Source organism: Drosophila biarmipes, chromosome 3L (genome assembly GCF_025231255.1).
Source record: "Drosophila biarmipes strain raj3 chromosome 3L, RU_DBia_V1.1, whole genome shotgun sequence".
Taxonomy (NCBI): Eukaryota; Metazoa; Arthropoda; class Insecta; order Diptera; family Drosophilidae; genus Drosophila; species Drosophila biarmipes.
Window position 1 is genome coordinate 24,264,281 of NC_066613.1, and position 18,978 is coordinate 24,283,258.

Here is an 18,978-nt window from a genome sequence, read left to right on the forward strand (position 1 = left end):
GCAATCAAACTTTTGTTGCCCAGCCCTGGCCTTATCCACAGCGACAGTGTGACCCTCTTGACGCGCCAAAAAATACCCTAACGCCCCACAGCACTGGCAGCTTCAGCAAAAAGCACAATTTAAAACAATTTAAAATAATAAGTCAATCGCCCAATAAATGCTGGCAAAATGCTCTCCAACCTGCTGGTGACCAAACAAAAGCTGGTCCTCGTAATAGGTGAGTCCGCGGCGGGGAAGCCGCCAGCAGCGCCTGCCAACTTGTGTGCTCCTCCTCACCTCTGTTCTGCCCGCCTTGCCCGCAGATAAGCTAAATCGGGAGCGCATTGCCCCCAAGTTCATCGGCAGCCTGCTGCACGAGCAGGGCCAGGGGACGGAGACCATCAAGGCCCTGCCCACCGGCGTCAGCCTCAAGCTCGTGGCCACCTTCGAGGCGCTGCTCTCGGAGTGCGCCAACCAAAACAACAACAACAACACGCCGGCGGGAGAGGCCGGCGACCTGGATGCGGGCACTCCGGGCTCAGGAGCAGGAAAGCCCGCCGGTTTCAACGTCATCCTGCCCACACTGGCCGACCTGCTGTGCTACCAGTCGCCCGCCTTCATCTTTGGCTTCCTCAACCGCCTGCGTCGTTCGGAGCACGTGCGTCGTGTGTTCCTCTGGGCCTCCCCGCAGCACCTGCAGCATCCGCATGCGGAGTACATCCTGGCTGGCTGCGAGTACCTGGCGGAGTTGGTCCTTCGCCTGGAGACGGACAAGCAACTATCGCTGATATCGCGTAAACCCGGTGGCGGAGTGACCAACAGGCGCTTCGCCTGCCAGATCAGCAAGACCGAGTTCCAGGTGACGCCGCTGGACGAAGGACAGCCCGCAGGAGCCTCACCCAAACAGTCTTCCCCGGAGGCGGAGCAAACCCCAGAGCCGGCCAGCAGCACCTTCAAAATCGAGCTCGACGAGGACGAGGTGGTGGCCCGCAATGCACTCACCCTGCCATACGAACGGTGGGTTGACTATCTGAAAATAAGACAGGACCCTACCTGACCGTATGATTTTTTGTGTTCCAGCACCAGCGAGCCGACCGAGGGCAACATTATATACACACCCGATGCCGACGACGACTTCGACGAGGAGGATCCGGACGAGGATCTGTGCATCTAGGCTGCCCGCCAGCAGCGAACGGCAGTACAAATAGCCTTGGCTTTAAGTCTACATAAGTCTAACCTACTAAATACATCAAATACCTGGAATTCCGGCCCCAAAGTTCCGTGTCCGCGTTCCGCCACAGGGGTGTGTTCAACCTCGGAGAGGAGCACGAGAATGAATCTTTGAACGACCACTTAGTACATGTAGAATTGCTCATTTATTTTGGATAACTTGATATGTGAATCAAAAAATCGAAGAAACATTGTGAATACAACTGATTCAATTGCTATCTGGTGGTGCTGCTGCTGCCCTAGCTTATGACTTAGTTAAGGAATTGCGTCTAGCTAACCTTATGTACAGTACGCAGTACATAATGCGATCTTTTGGTGTCCAGTGCGTTGCGTATTTACAAGGCGTTCGTTCAAATCTAACTAACTTAACACATACTTCAAAACGCTCTATGCTCTACTATTGAAAAAATCAAAAATATTACAAGTGGAGCGGCGGAGTTCCGCATCCGGTCAAGATGGCGCTTACAAGTTCACATTTATCACAACAATCTAAAGATTACGAAGGGAAATGAGCTATCAAAAATGGTTAATTGCATATCGGTTGCTAGATCTTGGCGAGTATTTACACTAGAGAATTAATAACAAAACTGATGAATGGCAACGGCTCATTTGAGCAGGGCGTCCACGTCGCTCTTGGGATCGGGAGCCAGTGAGCTCCAGGCCACGTCGCCGCAGAGCGGCAGAGAAACCTCGGTGTCCGCCTCCACCACGCAGCTCTCGCGGAGCTGAAAGAACTGCGCGACCAGTCCGTCAATCCAACCGTGCAGCTCCTGTCCCAGCATCCGCCCCTTGGCCAGGGACTCTTCGCGCATGGTAAACTGCTCATCGTCGGTTTGCAGATGCTGCTGCCACTCGACGGGCATCTCGAACTCCTCGGGCAGCGCCATGGACAAGCCGGCGTTTAGCTTCTCAGCTTCTGAGGATTTTTCCAAGGCAAATCCTCGGTAGTAGGCCATTGGGACTATTAGGAACTTGAGCTGCGCATAGATGGAGTTGCGGCCTATCAACTTTGCTGTCCAGATCCCAGGCGTGATTGGATGTTTGAGCAGGGTTTTCGAGTGGCTTATCACATCGCTGGTGGAGTCCTCGACATGCAGTTCATTGAAATCCTGCAAGCGACCCAGCGGATCTATCCACAGCAGGGTGAGGTTGTACGAGTGGGAGGCTGCCCCCGAATCCGCGTTGGCCTGCAGGGTGTAGCTCAGTAGCAGGTCACTGTGGGGACCCAAGAGCTTGCCGAAGTTGCGGGCCACCTGCTCCTTTTGATCGAAGTCCGTGGAGACCTCAAAGTTGCGCAATCTCTTGCTGAAGCGGGCATTCCTCGCCAGCTTGCCTTGCTGCATCGGCCGCACTCGCGTCTCCACATGCAGTGGTTTCCCCGACGATCCTCTGGCTCGGTAGCGCACCAGGAAACCCTTGTACTGATCCCGGTGGAGGTAGTGCGTGAGTTCGATCAACTCCAGGGCATCCAATTTGGCCTGCCGAGCAGATAGACGCATCACGCTGTCCCCTATGCTCCTGGCCAAATCATCCCCCGATCCGTGGACGTCCTCGTGGTGGTACAGCGACTGCCAGTAGCCGTGCAGATTGGCGTACTCGCTGGTGTACGGCCCGTAGAGCCACTCCTCCAGTTGCAGCAGCACAGCCTGGTTAATCACAGGCTCAAACTTTCGGGCGAAGAAGAGGGATTTCTGCTCCGTGGACTGCAGCCTGGGCCAATCCTCCGGCTTAAAATCATTCGGACTGCATCCGCACCAATCCACCACGTGCTTGTACTGGCACTTGCACCCCTGTTTCCGCTTCCAGTTCGTCACATGCAGGTTGTTGTCCACATAGCTGGTGCAGTGCTGCGTGTTCCTGAGAACCGTGTGGAAGAAGGACTCCGCCGGGAGCAGGGTGTGCCGAAAGAGCTTGAGCAGAGCCTGCAACAGCTCATCCTCCTCCTTGGGGTGGGTGACATAGGCCACGAAGGGTCGCGATAGCGCCACCCAGTCACTGCCTCCGTCCACTTGGATGCCCGCCGGCAGCTTGCGATCGCCTATCCTCCACATGTGCGTGTCGCACTCCACAAAGGTCTTGTCCAGACCCTGCTTCTGGATGAACTTCTGCGTCTCCCGGCCGTGGCCCTTGACAAAGTTCCTCCCCGGATTGGCACTCAGGAAGTCCACCAACTTGTCGAGCGTCTTTACCGGGAAATCGCTTTCGCTCAGATTGATCACAAAGTCCCAGTGCCAGTTGGACTGCAGCAGGTCCTCCATGCACTGCAGCAACATGGTCAGCAGCGAGGCTCCTCCCCAGATGGTGGAGAAGCGCTTTCGCGCCAGGCGGATGTTCGGGAACTTTGCCTCCAGCTCCAGCAGCTTCCGGTACAGGTAATCCTGGCGCTAAGGGGACAAACAACGCGCAATCAATTAGCATATTTAAATGAAATGTAAGTAAGTATAAAAAAGTATCAAGGCTACGTGGACACTTTTGTAATCAATCTTAATACTCTGCTTGTGGGCCAAGCAATTAGTATACAATGAGAATTAAATGCAGTGCTGACTATGCAGTTAGTTATATAAACTATACTACGTAGATCAAGGCATTGCTGATGTAGCAAGTCGACTGGTTAGTCGTAATCGACACCATAAATAAATCCAGCCAACTATTTCGGCCGCCAGTGTGTTAAATTGTGCAAATTAGCGCAATTAATTGAGCGCGCTTTAATTGCCGAGTTCCGGCCGTTGACCCACCTCGTCCACATGAATGTAGTAGACGTGCTCCGGCGCGTAGAGCGCCTTCAGCAGTCGATGCACCTGACGCAGCGCTCTGCCATTGAGCGTCAGCAGAAATGCGATCCGCACGCGCTTCGTGCCCGGCGGAGGAGTGGTGGCCGCCAGCTGGGCGGTGAACTCTGCAAGGGAAGAGATGGGTTAAGGGGTTTCCATGATTATATATATATATATATATATATATATATATATATATATATATATATATATATATATATATATATATATATATATATATATATATATATATATATATATATATATAGGTTTTCTCTGTTTAATCTTTTGAATTACTTTTCTAAAGATTATCTATCTAAAGATAACTAAAGTTGTAGGTTATGGTTATTTGCCAGTTCCCCTACACTACTTACTGGCTATGCCTGTCTCGTAGATGTTCATGGCGTAGAATCCCCCGCAGATCTCCTTGGCGTTGCCCAGGCACTTTGTGTTGCAGCTGGAGTCGGGTATCTTCGCTGCCCTCGGCGGCGTATCGAAGCCGCAGAAGCACTCGCGTCCGTACTGGACACCCGCATAGGGGTAGCCGCTCTGCAGGCACAGCTCCACGCACTTGGCGGGCGAATTGGAGGTCTTGGAGCTGCTGTAGTAGCCGGCCAGCAGGCGGCGATCCTTCTCGTCCTTGTAGCAGCCCAGGGAGACGTTGGCCGTGTGATTGCCCGCCGGGCAGCTGCTGCGCAGTTGCGGAGCATAGAAGCGCCCGGCTTGGATGGCGCACGCGATGTGCGCGATATGTTCCCGGCAGTCTTTCGTTTTGGCGCGCTGCAGGGCGGAGATGGCCTCGCGGGCGATGATGTCGCACTCCGGCTGGAAGCCCAGTTGCTGGGCAGTTAGTTTGGTCCTGGGTGGTGGCTGCACTCGCTCCTGGGACAGTGGCGGGGGCGCACTGGCGGGCGCCTCAGCCGCATCGAATCCGGAGCCCGAACCGCCGCCCACGATGTCCAGGGATTTGTAGGCCAGGAACAGCTGGATGGCCACGATGAGCAGCAGGATGAGGAAGAAGGCGCGATAGCGTCGCAGCCAGCGGGCGGACACAGATTGCTCCATGGCTAGTGCTGGAGTCTGAATCTCCGGGGGCTCCTGCTCCTGCTACCCTGTTGCTCCTCCGGCTGCTGGGCGTGCGTGTGGGCTGTGATCCGTGATTCGCTGTGGCGACGAGGCGGGGACATGTTCTGCTGGCTACTGCTGGCGGGCGAAGCATCGGGACTTGTCCGTTGGGCTAATTAATAACATTTTTCCGCGGAAAACTCGCCCCCGCAAAATAGTGTTTCGAGCAGTGTGACCGCACTGCGGAGGGGTGGAAATTACCGCACACACATTGTGGAAGTGGGCGCGTTCAGCAGGTGCTCTCGATTTAGTGATTTGCTCTTTAACTTAATTCAATGATTAAATTGATTACTTTATTAATTAATTATTAATTACTTATTATTAAACTTAACATTTGTTTAGATTAAAGAGTTTTTTATAACATATCTAATAGAAAAAGGGATTCCCAACCGATAGTTGCTCCCCGCACCAATGTCGTGACTTGACGAAAATCACAGCGACTGAAGCAGCGTTGGTGAACGCTCAAACAGCTGTGTTTCGTGGCCATTGAAACATATGGGAAGCAGAATCGAACGGAATTAATTTAGATATATCCCAGAATAATGGTCGATCCAAACCGAAAGATAAACCGCCTGGTGGAGAAGGACGTCAACTTCCTGGAGTCCTGTGAGCTGGAGTTTGCCGGCCGCTTCACAGACGAGGACCCGGAGTTTATGGCCCACTGCAGCAAGCCGCTGCCGGAGCCGCCAATTGTGGAGAACTGGATGGGTGGCGGAGGAGGAGGCGGTTTCCAAGGTGGTGGCGGAGGAGGTGGAGGTGGATACGGACATCACCACAACAATCGCTACAACGGACATCGCAGGGGAGGCGGCGACAGGGGCTGGCAGCGGCGGGGAGGAGCCGGTTACCACAACAACCAGGACAGAGGATTCAGGGGTAGGTCCGCGGCTAGCTCAGTGCCTATTTATAGATAACCAACCCGTTTGTCCACGCAGACAACCGGCGCAACAACAGATACGAGCCCAGAGATCGCCGGGATCGGGATCGCTACGACGGAGGGTCCGGATCTGGCGGCTACAAGCGCTCCCATGACCATAGCCAGCGCAGTGAGCCACCCCACAACGAGCCGCCCATGAAGGTCAGACGCGACTATGGAAACTTCGTGCCTGCTTCCAAGGATTAGTTATCGAAAGTAGCAGTTAAGAATACTCTTCATATTACACTCAAATATTCACATTTACGTTTATTTGATGGACTTAAGACTAGACTAATCCCTGTAAACCCGTCTACACGGCCGACTCGGAGATATCTTTGGGCTCCTGGTCCTCGCCAGCGGACATGCCCACGCCCATGGCGCTAAACAGATTGGATACGGGCCCGGCGCCGCCCACCTGCGACTGGTAGCTGTCCATCATGTTGCGCAGCGTGTTCACGTTGATATTGATGGGCTCAAAGTCCTCAATGTCGTCGAAGTCGTCCTCTTCCGCCTGGGGAGGAGCCTTCTTCTGCTTGCCGTGGAAGGACTTGCCCATGCTGGTCTGGGCCAGCTCCCGGTCCATCTGCTCCATGTACGACTGGATCTGTCGGTCAAGGGGGAAAACACTGCCGCCGCCAGAGAGGGCATTCATGTTCCTCTCCATGTCGTCCTCGTCCGCATAGTCGCTCATCTCCGATGTGGAGTCCCAGTTGTCCTCGGGAATGACAAAGTCCAGGAAGTTCCGCACATGTGTGCTGTCCGGCTCCTCCGGCTGGATGAGCGAGTTGCGCTGGCATGCCTTCCGCATGGAGGGATTCTTCTTCACCCTTGCCCCCAGTCCCGAGGAAGTCTTGGCCTGCGGCGGCGGCGGCGGTGGCTCATCATCGTCGGAATCCAGTTCCGGCTCCTCGAGACCGCGGTGCTCGATGCCCTCGTAGTTGGACTGTCGATCGAGGAACTCGGCCAGCTGCTTGGTGAACTCCTCGGCATTCATTTGGCCATTCGGCTTGTAGAGCTTCTTGGGCCCGTAGCGATCCTGCAGCATGGAGTCCAGGTCCTCGGCGCTGATGTTCAGCCACTCATCCGAGTCGCTGGGCTGAAGGTTGTTCTCCTCATCGCGCAGTTCCTCGGATGCGGCCTCCGCTGGGTGCAGCAGCAGGTCCAGGATCTCTGCTCCCGCTCGCGAAGCAGTGCGGAATCGCGCCTGATTGCCGCGGAAGTAGTCCTTGGCCTTGCTCAGCAGCTCCTGGTACTCGGCACTGCCCTCGATGTTGTTGCGGAAGTATCCCTTGCCCTGCAAGCTGCGCAGATACGAACGCCAGGCCGGCATTTCCTCCAGCTGTTGGCCCTCCAGCCGCTTGGCCTGGCTGGCCAAGATCTCCAGTCCGCTGGCCAGCTTCACGCCCAGCAGCTGTTCCTTGTACCGCTCCGGCTCGGCCACGGGATCTGTGAGGTTCCAGCCGAGGCGCTTCTCGGGGAGATACTGCTGGTGCGACAGCATGGCGTACAGACAGCGGGTGAACCGCACGTTGGTGCGCAGGCGTGCGGCCTCCGGTGGGAAGTAGCGCATGGTGCGCAGTGCCTTGACGTCCAGGGAGTCCCGTTCGCAGAAAGCCCGCACCGCCGACGAGAGCAGTCTGGGCTGCTGCTTCAGAAGCTGTGCAGCACTGTGCGGGAGCTCCAGGACCTGCCGGTGGATGGAGAAGTGCGGCTGGGCGATCTGGTACTCCTTGAGGCGCGCATCAATGCAGGCCTGAATCTCCCGCGAGCAGCGATACAGGGTGGGATTCATTCGTATACGTTGCACAGCAGTGGCCATGGTCAGAGGCTTGTCCTGGCTGCTGGCGGCCGAGTTCTGAAGCAGCTGCAGGCAGCCGCCGACCAGGTAGACACGCCGCTCGCAGGTCTCCGGCGAGGCCCAGTCGGGCAGGGCATCCGCCGCCTCGATGAGCAGGAACTCGCCATCCGAGTCGCTGACCCTAGCAATGCAGTCCCCGCGAGCACGTGTGATCTCGGTGAGCAGATACACGATGAACCACTCGTCGCTGATGTTGTCGCCGTAGTGGGTTACGCCGTGGAAGTGCGGCGGGAGGTCACCTGGGCGGGGACATGGAATGCACCCAGTTTAGTAGGCAGAATGCGATGCTATTTATAGAGTAGTGTGCATACCCAGTTCCGCCTCCTCTTCCGGGTTGGTCTCCTCGTTCAGCAGCCGCTCCTCGGCACCGCCCAGTCGGATCTGCAGCTGGAACTCGTCCTTGTGCCACAGATAGCTGCGCTCCAAGGACTTTTCCTTAACTATGGCCGAGATCTCGTTGCGGATCTGGAGCATCAGTTTGCGCAGAATGCCCTCATCCTGCAGGTTGTCGGGGATCTTGGGGAATATGTAGTACTCCACGAAGTCCTCCTCGCGGACGAACTCCAGATTGCTGCCCGGAATCTTGGTCATCCTTTGTCCTTTTGCTCCTGCTCCTCCTTTTTATTTGCGGGGGTTGCGGTGGTGTGACCAGGCGGCGAGAAGGGTGTAATGCCAAGGGCCTTCGACCAGCCCTGAATTTGCGCTGCACAGGTTGTGCCTTCCCGCCAAATTCAAAATTGCCCGCTATTTCAAATACCTAAAGTAATTAAATCTTACATTTAAATTGTTGAAAATTATTATTTTGCTATTTATAAGCAATCGTTAGGATGTATTTTATATTTATAATGTATGTATAATGTATATAAAACGGAATTAAACGTTTCTAAAAATCATACATTTATGTAAATAAATTAATATCCTTTCACTAGATAAACCAGATAGTATACATTAAATATTTAATGGTTTTGTTTACAGTCCAAAGTTTTTTTTCCCCGCTTATTGAAAGAAAAGTCCAATATTTATCCGAAAACACTTAAAAGTGCTCCAAATATCTCGACCCAACCAAATCCCGCTGTGTTTACTCGTTAAACACCCACTCCACTCAGATCTAGATGTGCCATTTTCTAGTAACTATGGTTTACTCACTCATCATTGCGGCATTCCGATCTAGTTGTTGTAATTAGAAAACAGAACCGTCGCAGCGATTGCCACTTTGCCCAACTCCCATGGACTTTTGAAAGTTGATAGGCAAACAACGAAAGATATAAAACGCTATCTAAAGTCTACTATTTCGGGGCTTTTATTGCTGTCACCAGAGGAGCTTGCAGCCAGACAATCGAAGATTCTCGTGGGAGTTGGACCGAAACTATTCAAGAAACTAAAGGAAAGGGAATACGTCATCATGGTCTTGAAGAAACTATTAGTGAGCCTGGTATGTAGCGTTGGTTCTTGGAATACAATAAGCCAATTTTAGCATTTTAAATGGATATTTTTATAAGATAGATAAAGAAGTCTCTATGTAAGACTCAAAAGTTTAAATGAATTACTATATATTTTTTTTCTTAATAAATATATATATCTGTCTATATAGCAGTTCTATATAATATCGACATAAATTTCTATCTATAATCAATTAAAACCACCAAAAAATATTAGTTTGGGATAAATCTAGATGATATACATTAGGATTATGGAAATAAGCCATAAAACCACCAAAACTAGTAACATAGATACTTCTGTATTTTTAAAAAAGGGAGTTTACTGATGTGTTTTTATTCCCTCTCCTAGCTACTGCTCAGCCTGGTGTCCCTTTTGATGGGAGCCACTGTGACCACCCGGCGCATTCAGCCGCGGGAGACGAACTCCTGCGAGGGCCGCCAGAGTCCTGGGCCCATCTGCGAGTCCTGCGAGCTGCTGGCCACCTGTGTGCGCCACTCGAACGGGTGGGTCAACATCCCGGTGGAGTCCTGCGACGTGGCCAACGGCTACTACTGCAACGCCCGACTGGGCAGCTGCACCAACGAGACGGGCCCCTGTCATCCCTTCGGGATCGAGGGCAACTTCCAGTGCACCTCGCAGGGCATCTTCCCCGATCCCTACGACTGCCAGAAGTATCACATGTGCTACTTCGTGGGCGCCACTCTGGTGGCCGCTGCCGTGGATTGTGGCAATGACAGGGCCTTCGACGCGAGGACGGGTCAGTGCACCCTGACCCTGAGTGACACCGTCTGCCTGCAGCGCCAGTACTACTGCCCCCAAGCCGGCCACGTGGCCGCCTGGCCCACCAACCCCAACATCTTCTACGTGTGCAAGTCGACGGTTAACCAGAACCTAAACGACACCATTGTCATCTACCCGTCTCTGCACCGGTGCAATGACGGAGAGACCTTCGTGGACTATGTCTGCCGCAGCGGGTCGAATGTCCTGCCGCCGAACACCGACGATCCCTCGGTGATCATCGAGGAGCCCAACGACGACGACTTCTCCGTGCTGCCCAGCACCTGCCAGCACGTGGGCTTGATGGCCGACGGCAGCGATTGCCGGAAGTACTACTACTGCTCGGCCCTGAACGGCACCCTGCGGCACATGGACTGCCCCGCGGGCACCTACTACCGCCCCGAGTTGTCCTCCTGCGTCCTGGGAACTTGCTAGGGCGGAAAGCCACCTTGTTTTTTATATGTTCTTCGAAGGAGAAAGGTTTTAACTTATACATAAAATAAATAAATAATCAATAAAAAGTCAACAATGATTATGTTGTTTATGTTACGTTATTAATTATTATGATATACGCTAGTAAAAATATTATTTACTTAAATCATAAAAACTGATTTGACACCCTACTAGTTGTAGTTCTTGGTTTTGATAGGCAATAACTAGCAATAAACTTGATAAGGACATTTGTCTGTCCGATAAGAGGGTTTTTTAAAAGCAATTAGCCAGCATAACTTTAAATAAAAATGATTACTTCATGCCCTATTGTTGGAGCCACCTCTCATTTCTTGTTATTTGTTAGTAATCTTCCCGGAATTATACGAAAGTCGTAGTATTCGGCACTTCACAAACCTGATTGTATTTATTAGACCTTCGCGGAGCTTATCTATTTAATTAAGCCAAAGACATTTGTCTGTCTGATTAGGGGTGCTATAAAAGATAGACAGCCAGTTGACCCGACCAACAGTCTTTGCGATGAGGTCTTGGCTCCTGGTTTTTCCGCTCCTAAGTGTTCTGCTGGTGGGATCGGCTAGCGCCGATGATAATCCCTGCCAGGATGTGCGTCTGCCGGGCTTCGTGTGCCTGAACTGCACCACTTTGGGATACTGTCTTCGCAATGCCACCGGCGGCTGGGAAACCGTATCGATGCTGGGCTGCCAGTCAACTCAGAGCTTCTACTGCAGCGACGAGGGAACCTTCGGCTGCACCTGGCAGGCCCAGTGCCGGGTGCCCAAGAGGGGCCCCTTCAACTGCCAGCAGGCGGGGGTCTTCCCCGATCCCTATGACTGCCGGAAGTACCACGAGTGCAGCGACCAGGGTGTGGAAACCCCTCGTCTGTGCTCGAACGGGGCTGGCTACTCCTCTCTCGAGGAATCCTGTGTCCTCTCCCGGGCGAGTGAGCAGTGCACCAAGCAGCAGTACACCTGCGATCGATCTGGCCAAGTGGGTGGCTGGCAGGCGGACAATCGGTACTTCTATGTCTGCGCCAACGACACCCCCAGTTCCCTGTATCCACTGATGATGAAGTGCCGCGAGGGTTTCGTCTTCAACGGCTACAGCTGTGTTCCGGAAACTCGCTCCATAGGTGGGGGAGTGCAAGTCAGGGAGGCCAAGAAGTGTGTGGATAACGCCCGGTACGAATGTCCCTTCCGCACTTCCGAGATCGAGTATTGCAAATGCGTCGCCGGGGAACTGGAGGTCATCACCTGTCCAGCTGGCTTCCACTTCGATGCCAGGATCTTGACCTGCGTGAGTGAGAGGGTCCATCAGTGCAGGGACTTCGAGGTCCTCAGCTGTCCCAACACCACCTCTGGCGATGAGTACTGTCTGTGCATCGAAAACCAACTGCAGATCTATAGCTGTCCAGTGGGGCACTACTACAATGCTGAGATCTCCAAGTGTCAAGAGGTTTAAAATGAAAAATAAATGTCTATAATAAATCGTATAAAATAAAGGGATATTCAAAATGATTTCATTGCGAGTTGGTGATTTGTATTCAATTATAATAGTAAGATATATATTGAAATTGATTCCCATAATCTTTGATGATTGTATTTATTGCTGTCCAAAGGAGTTCCTTATATTTTTGGTATTGAGCGATTTAAGTTTCCATTTAAATAATTAACCACACAGTTACTTATTTTAAAAATTCACCAAATTTTAATGAGACTCAATAACGACAACAAAAGGAATCTTATAGCTAACCCAGTGGAGGGCTCCTGGTTCAATCGTCGCACTCCCTCACCACGGGGTGCAGGACGATGGAGGCTCCGTTGCAGCCGGTGCGATCCGAGATGAAGTCGTGGAAGTTGCTCTCCAGCGCCCACATGAAGCGCTTGTGCCCCGGCAGGACCTGGGTGGAGAGGCGGCAGTCGCCGCCCCGCTGCACCTCCTGCAGATTGGCCGCCTTGAAGCAGGTCTCCGAGTCCCACAGGTAAATGTCGTTCTCGCCCTTGTAGCGGAAGAACAGGGAGGTGCCCCCATCGGCGCCCAGGAGGACGGCCTGCTTGCCGTAGGGCTTGGGGCCCACGTCGATGATGGAGCCCGCCCCCTGACCCACCCGCAGGTACTCGCCCTTAATGGAGTACAGGCGCGGGGAGCTCAGGTAGCTGAAGAACAGGGTGGAGGTGCCATCCGGCTTGGAGGTGAGCGCCACGTAGAGCACGTCGCTGGTGGGGGCGGTGGCCCTGGGCAGGACAATGCGGTAGGACTTGTTGCCGGTGATGTCGTACACCAGGATGCTGCGAGCTCCGGCATCGGCCACATAGCTGCGAGGGATCGGAAAAAATAATAATGGCAGGGAAGATAAGATATCGTGCCGCTAATTCATTTTTAATTGGTTAGTGAGGGGCATGGAGTGGGGCACACTTCTGATAACCAAGTCTCAAAGATAAGATATGGAAAGTCTCTAAGTGGTTAACTCCTTTTTAATTGGGGTTTTTAAACAATGTGGTGGTTAATTATTATAAATTAGTTCGGCACACACTTGTGTTTGCTCTTAAGTATAAGAATAATTTGATGATTATTATTATATTCAAGTTTATGGGTAGAATCCATTTTCCAATATTCTTTAAAAAAGTATTATTCTAAGGCAATTATCTATGATTATGTACAATTTTACCACTTACAATTTTTGTATACCTATATAACCTTCAAAGTTTTCTGTTTAAAACTCAGTTTCTCATTGACTTTCAAATTGGTATATGTAATATTTAATATTTTAATAAGTGATTCGAAAGTCATTTGAAAGTCGTTGAAAGTTACTCTTAATTAATCCTTCATAGTTGCAAAAGCTTATGCAAATTAAGTAATCAGAATCTTTTCACAAATAAAGTTGCTGACAAATGAAGCTTTAATTTATACGAATTAATATGTAATATAAGAATTTGTTCCGAACATTTAAAAAATAAAATATATATAGGTGATAAAACTCACACGAATGGCTTGTTGTCCTTGGAGTAGTCCACCACGATGAACTGCAGCCGGCTCTCGGAGGTGACGAGGTCACTCAGGTCGATGCTCTTGACCACCTTGTTGTTGGCTGTGTTTATGGCCACGATCTTGGGGCTGCACCTCCGAATGGGCTGTAAATTAAGTTACAAAAACGTATTATTTTTTAACACTATTGAAAACCAACGAAAAACTCACCTGCTCCAAGGTGTTGACAATGCCGACGTCCAGAACCCAAAGCAGTCCCTTGAAAATAAAAAAGATACAAAACAATTAATAATTGCCATCAATTGCGGCTTATATCCATTGTTCTTAATGTTTTCATTTGCTGGCTGTTAATTGAAATGTTGTTGGCGTTAAAAATTCCACACTCGTAGATACAAGGCAATAAAATGCATGTCAGCGAAAAGCACTGAATGGAAAATTGCGCAAATAAATAAATACAGCCGCGTTTTCTGTTTTCTGTTTGCTGTTTGGTATTGTTATTGTTATGTCGACTTTTGTGTAAATAAAATAAAGAAATGATTTGCATAAATGCAGCTAAACGAGACGGGCATTTAAATGAGAGCGAATTGACGGCATCAATAAGCCAAGGAAATTATTAAGTTGCATTTGTGCTGGCCATTGTAAGTAGGTCATTTGTGTGGTTTTCCATCAATAATCATATAAATACTTTATAATATCATCTGGAGTGTCAGATATTTATCGTTTGAATTTAAGCTGACAACCTCAGAGGGGAAAATTGCAATTCAAATGCACAAAACACTTTGCAATCGCCTGTCATTTTGTGCAAATTATTTCCGAGAACATTTCACTGCATTTTCATGGCACTTTTCAGCTGCAGCCCTTGGCCTTTTATAATATTCCATTTACATAACCACTTTTTCACCCGTTTATCCGTTTATTCTTTCCCTCCAGTTGGCGTCGCCAATTGCCAGACATGAATTTCATTTGAAGCTCTTCGTTTTTGGCGCCCCGTTTATTTGATTAAAAAAGCAATTTTTGGTCGTCAGCAAGGAAGGGCAGTTAAAAAGAGTGGGCTGCGCGGGGTTAATGGGCAAGGGATACCCTGGATTTTGATATTTTTTAGGGTTTTCAAAGAATATAATCTATGTTCTTTCTTGTCGGAAATACTTCTACTACTATTACTTTTTTATACAAATCTACTTGGGAAATTTGATACATTTCTAATAAGGCTAAAAACACTGATAAAAATGGCATAGTAAAACATTTAAGCATATTGAGTTTATAGTTCAACTTAATACAAAAAATAAAAAATTTGTATAGAATTTTAATGAATATGAAATAATAGGTTTGGATCCCAGATATATTTTTTAATTTTAGTTTTTTTAAAAAGCATATTTTTATATTTTATTAAAATTGGTAAAAGTTTATATTAGTAATAAGTGTTAAGAAAAAAATATTTTTTCATATTTCAGCTAATAAAAACCTCAATTAAATCCGTAAATTAACTACCTTTTTATCAACGTAATAAAAAACTAACAAAAAACACTCTAAAAAGGGGGTAACCATATAATTTCAAAAACATAACAATACTATATATCCACCAGCCCCAGCTACCCGTGCTACCCCTTCATCCGCCCACGATAAAAGTATGAAAAAAGCATTTAAAAGCCATCAAAGAGGTTGCGGGTCAAAAGTGCCATGAAGAAGAGGTTGCCCCCGAAAAAATAGCAATTTGTAGTTAAAGGCAGAAATTGCAGTGTGGATGAGGCACCCAGTGAAAAAGCCGAAACAATATAGGCGTTGATTGCACTCACGTTCTGATCGACGGCTATGTCCACGACGGACTGGAGGGCCTGGCAGTTGCCCTCCTCCTGGATGGCCCAGCAGGGATAGGGCGCGATCTTGGTGAGGCACTCGCCCTTCTTCAGGTTCACCTTGCCGAGGGTGAAGGGCACGCCCTGCTTGTACCTGGGCAGGGCCACAAACGCGGAGTCCCGCTGCAGCTGGGCGCGGGTCACAATCACGTTCCGGGGCACATATCTACCGGACTGGACGTAGATGTTCTTGGTGGACTCACAGGGCCAGTGAAGGCTGCTGCCGCTCAGCTGGAAGGTCAGTTCACCCAGCGGATTCTTGTCGCACTTGGTGCCCCCAATGGAGTTGGAGGCATCTGTGGAGCCGGCCTCGTCGGTGGAGGAGCTGTAACCGGCCAGGACCACGGAGGCGGAAACCACGAGGAGCAGCAAAGGCAGCTGCGACATTTTCGGGGCGCTTTCTTAGGAGGATTCCTTGAAACACAGATCCAACACGCGATTAACCACGTTTGGCCAGAACATAAAACTGTCTGAACGGCGGCCAGACTTGCATTTATATATAAAACCCGGCGATTTGGCAGCAAGCTTTTAGAGCGTGTTGCAGCAAGGTCGTTAGATGGCTAACACGGTGGAAACAAGCGGCGGTCTGGAGATGGAAATGGGTCGGTTACCACCCAGCCAGCACGTCTGGCCTACGCCGGAAACCGGGCAGACCTCTAAGCCAGATTCCGCACTCGGTTTCTAAGCAATGCGGAAGAGTTTCCAATTTAACCCGCCTCAAAGAGATCATAATCTTGATTTTAATTCATCTACCAATGATGTAAATGAAAATTTTAATAAGAAATTATAAGAAAAGGGTTTAGAATTAGGTTTTATTATATAAGAGAAGGTAAATAAATGTATTATAGGTAAATCAAAATATTACATATGTATTTTATAATATACACCATATGTATAGACACAAAATTATCACAAATTGATGAATGTTTTTTTATAGACTATATTTTTAGTTATAGCCAGTATGAGTTATTTTTCAAGATATCTTATCTTAAGGTGCGATAAAATCATATTTAGCTCTGAGATAAATTATTACTGCCGTTACCCCCTTCAACATAATGGGTTAGGATGCAGAAATCGCTTCTGTCACCCATCGATCGTTTGGGCATCCGCTGGGAGCGAAAGTTTTCACCCTTTGGCAGGCAAAGTTCAGGGGTCAGTTGCCAAAGTGGCCCGAAAGTTCAATACCAATGCTGACGTCTGCGACCTGTATCTGTATCTGTAAATGTATCTGTATCTGTATCTGTATCTGAATCAGTTACTGTTTCAATTTCTTTTTCTGCGAATGCGAAGGCGACTGGGAAAGTTTCGGTTACTTGGCCGGGCTTGTGTTACCAGCTATTTCGGGGCTGACAAGAACATCTGTCAACCCGCCTGCAGCTATCAGTTGGGAATGAGTTTTCTGGGAGAAAGGAGAAAGTTGGGGGGCTGGCAGGGGGTATATTATTCGCTGATAAGATTGCAATACACCGGAGAGTCCGTGGAGCCGCCCCCGTGTGAATCACACACAAAGAGTTGTGCTAAACACTCTGTCTTAAATTGATTTTTATTTCGCTTCTATTTTGGGATGAAGGCGAGTGCGAAATTTTATCTTAGTCATCGAACTTTTTAAGGCTCTCCGAGTTCGGGCCCATCAAGTCGGGGGTATAGCTCAGGGGTAGAGCATTCGACTGCAGATCGAGAGGTCCCCGGTTCAAATCCGGGTGCCCCCTGGAACTACTTTTTTGTCCATCTTTTTTTTATTACCTTCCTGCAGCTCTCGGTGGATTTGGGCGATTTTCAGGGGGATTACATTAAAGGTGCGTCCGCCAGACATGGCCAATGAACTCGTAAAGAACCCACGCATCGAATAATAACAAATAAAAAATGCGTTGACATATTTTGAGAGGGCGGAGTGGGTGGATTAGGAGGAGAATTCGGATTCGGCTTCGGCTTCGGTGTCCAGCAGCTCCTTTGTTTGCCCTTGGTCTGTGTGGAGCTGGAGCAGCACGTGCAGCGAATTATGGCCAGCACTTGGCCTCCATTAAATGGCAAAATGCTTAATCTCCTAGGAGCCACACAAAAATGACCAGCGGCTGGTCAACCAACACATTTTGATAACCCTTTTTGCGGGGGTCAGACTTTTCGGCTTCCGCATGGCGGGACGGTTGGGATGAAGCCCGAGCAGGCTGTCTATAATGCCAAATAACATGCAGATTGAATTTCTGTGAAATCCGTTTCAATAAACTGCCACAAGTTGCCCGCCCCCGATCGTAATCCCCGAATTTATAGCACCCACATGCCCAAAAGGGGGCTGATATGCGTGTGCTTGATATACTATGTGGGCGGGGTTGTCAGTCAGGGCAACATCTCTGTGGATAAATATTTATGTGCCTCAACATAAATAGAAACAAAAATATCAAAATGGAAATTTAACGAGCCGCACGATTTAGAAATTTTGTACTCTGCAGAAAGAGCTCATTACTTAATTGGTATTTTTATAATGGGAAACACCAAATATATTATTTATGTCCGTATAATAAAATATAATATACATGAAAAACATGTAAGTAAAGAGGGATTTTTTTCTCGAATTCAATAAAATATATTTATATATTATACTTAGAAAATGAAGAATCTTAAGAATCAAGTAAGAGGTATTACTTTGAACATCATTTTCATAGGCGACAGCGTACTAATACCTCCGTTTGACCAAATCTCCGCTGGAGCGGAAATATTCTGGCCCTGTTTTTGACAGATGCGTGTGGATGGGGAATTTAAAAATGTTCATTGATTGCAGTTTGCGCGAAAAAGTGAATATTCAGTAGGCACGCTCGATGAGCAGGCCATGAGCAATTTGCCGGCGAATCAGAGATGAAACCAACCAAACCAGCCAAATGAATTCAATTATGGCAAAACAATTAAACAAAGATGAGCCAACGGATAAAGGCACTAATTTATGGCAACTCATCGAACCATTTGCGCTGTGCAAAAGGTTAAGAACCACGGTGGACAACTTTAAGCAGACGCAAACAAAAGTTGGCCGACGAAAGAAAGCCAGCAAAGTGAAAGCAAAGCACATAAATTAGCCGAAATGGGGAGATTAACTTTAATCCCCGGCTGAGGACTTTTTAATACCCTGTACTACTACAATAATCCTATAATTTGATGAAAGTTTGGGCTAGTGGCTGTAAGTTTGACTAGGGAAAATAGGAAATGGCTTAAATGAGGGTAGTTCTACACAAAAAATAGTATAAGTACAATTTACCAATGCGTATAGTTAGGAACTATTGAAAATATTGACGACTGTTTTATAATTATTTTTATAACTATAAATTTTACCTAAAATTTGTTTTGAGTTAGCTAAAAGTTTGACCAATTTTATAAATCTTAAATCACAAACTAGAGAGCATTTTTTAAGTTTTAAGAACCCCTGCCTTTCCGCAAGCCCAAAGAAGTTTGAGAAAAGTTTTGTTTTTAATTTATGTGAAATTCCCGGTAAAAGAAAATCGCTTTCTCGGCAAAAAGTCGGCCCATTTACCAAGCAAACCAAATCAAACGTGACCACAGACAATTCTTGTTGCACATTTTTTCCCTCCGCCGCTGCGGGACAAATTATTG

The 18,978-nt window shown here is 48.7% G+C and overlaps 7 protein-coding genes and 1 non-coding gene across 8 annotated transcripts; 5 read left to right on the top strand and 3 right to left on the bottom strand.

Moving 5' to 3' along the window:
• Positions 1 to 51: 51 nt before the first annotated feature.
• Positions 52 to 1,427, top strand: LOC108035323 (elongator complex protein 5). The gene is made up of 3 exons (XM_017110898.3): positions 52 to 217; positions 303 to 996; positions 1,060 to 1,427. Exons 1-3 carry the CDS (start codon positions 169 to 171, stop codon positions 1,151 to 1,153), a joined length of 837 nt encoding a protein of 278 aa, XP_016966387.1. The 5' UTR covers positions 52 to 168; the 3' UTR covers positions 1,154 to 1,427.
• Positions 1,337 to 5,279, bottom strand: LOC108035322 (xylosyltransferase oxt). The gene is made up of 3 exons (XM_017110897.3): positions 4,355 to 5,279; positions 3,945 to 4,105; positions 1,337 to 3,593 (listed from the first exon to the last, which is right to left on the bottom strand). Exons 1-3 carry the CDS (start codon positions 5,043 to 5,045, stop codon positions 1,815 to 1,817), a joined length of 2,631 nt encoding a protein of 876 aa, XP_016966386.1. The 5' UTR covers positions 5,046 to 5,279; the 3' UTR covers positions 1,337 to 1,814.
• Positions 5,280 to 5,568: 289 nt separating this feature from the next.
• LOC108035564 (rRNA 2'-O-methyltransferase fibrillarin) lies at positions 5,569 to 6,285 on the top strand. The gene is made up of 2 exons (XM_017111232.3): positions 5,569 to 5,981; positions 6,041 to 6,285. The coding sequence occupies exons 1-2, from the start codon at positions 5,648 to 5,650 to the stop codon at positions 6,226 to 6,228; spliced, it is 522 nt and encodes a 173-aa protein (XP_016966721.1). The 5' UTR covers positions 5,569 to 5,647; the 3' UTR covers positions 6,229 to 6,285.
• On the bottom strand, positions 6,263 to 8,528 carry LOC108035563 (protein ecdysoneless). Its single transcript, XM_017111231.3, has 2 exons — positions 8,191 to 8,528; positions 6,263 to 8,118 (listed from the first exon to the last, which is right to left on the bottom strand). The coding sequence occupies exons 1-2, from the start codon at positions 8,468 to 8,470 to the stop codon at positions 6,332 to 6,334; spliced, it is 2,067 nt and encodes a 688-aa protein (XP_016966720.1). The 5' UTR covers positions 8,471 to 8,528; the 3' UTR covers positions 6,263 to 6,331.
• A 704-nt stretch (positions 8,529 to 9,232) lies between these two features.
• LOC108034636 (uncharacterized) lies at positions 9,233 to 10,611 on the top strand. Its single transcript, XM_017109573.3, has 2 exons — positions 9,233 to 9,311; positions 9,668 to 10,611. The coding sequence occupies exons 1-2, from the start codon at positions 9,282 to 9,284 to the stop codon at positions 10,529 to 10,531; spliced, it is 894 nt and encodes a 297-aa protein (XP_016965062.1). The 5' UTR covers positions 9,233 to 9,281; the 3' UTR covers positions 10,532 to 10,611.
• A 448-nt stretch (positions 10,612 to 11,059) lies between these two features.
• LOC108034632 (uncharacterized) lies at positions 11,060 to 12,071 on the top strand. The gene has a single exon (XM_017109570.2). The coding sequence runs from the start codon at positions 11,066 to 11,068 to the stop codon at positions 12,002 to 12,004; it is 939 nt and encodes a 312-aa protein (XP_016965059.1). The 5' UTR covers positions 11,060 to 11,065; the 3' UTR covers positions 12,005 to 12,071.
• A 156-nt stretch (positions 12,072 to 12,227) lies between these two features.
• Positions 12,228 to 15,859, bottom strand: LOC108034512 (major royal jelly protein 1). The gene is made up of 4 exons (XM_017109436.2): positions 15,322 to 15,859; positions 13,739 to 13,786; positions 13,526 to 13,674; positions 12,228 to 12,858 (listed from the first exon to the last, which is right to left on the bottom strand). The coding sequence occupies exons 1-4, from the start codon at positions 15,766 to 15,768 to the stop codon at positions 12,315 to 12,317; spliced, it is 1,188 nt and encodes a 395-aa protein (XP_016964925.1). The 5' UTR covers positions 15,769 to 15,859; the 3' UTR covers positions 12,228 to 12,314.
• Positions 15,860 to 17,018: 1,159 nt separating this feature from the next.
• Positions 17,019 to 17,090, top strand: Trnac-gca (transfer RNA cysteine (anticodon GCA)). Its single transcript has one exon. It is a non-coding gene; the product is annotated as a tRNA-Cys (tRNA).
• Positions 17,091 to 18,978: the final 1,888 nt, after the last annotated feature.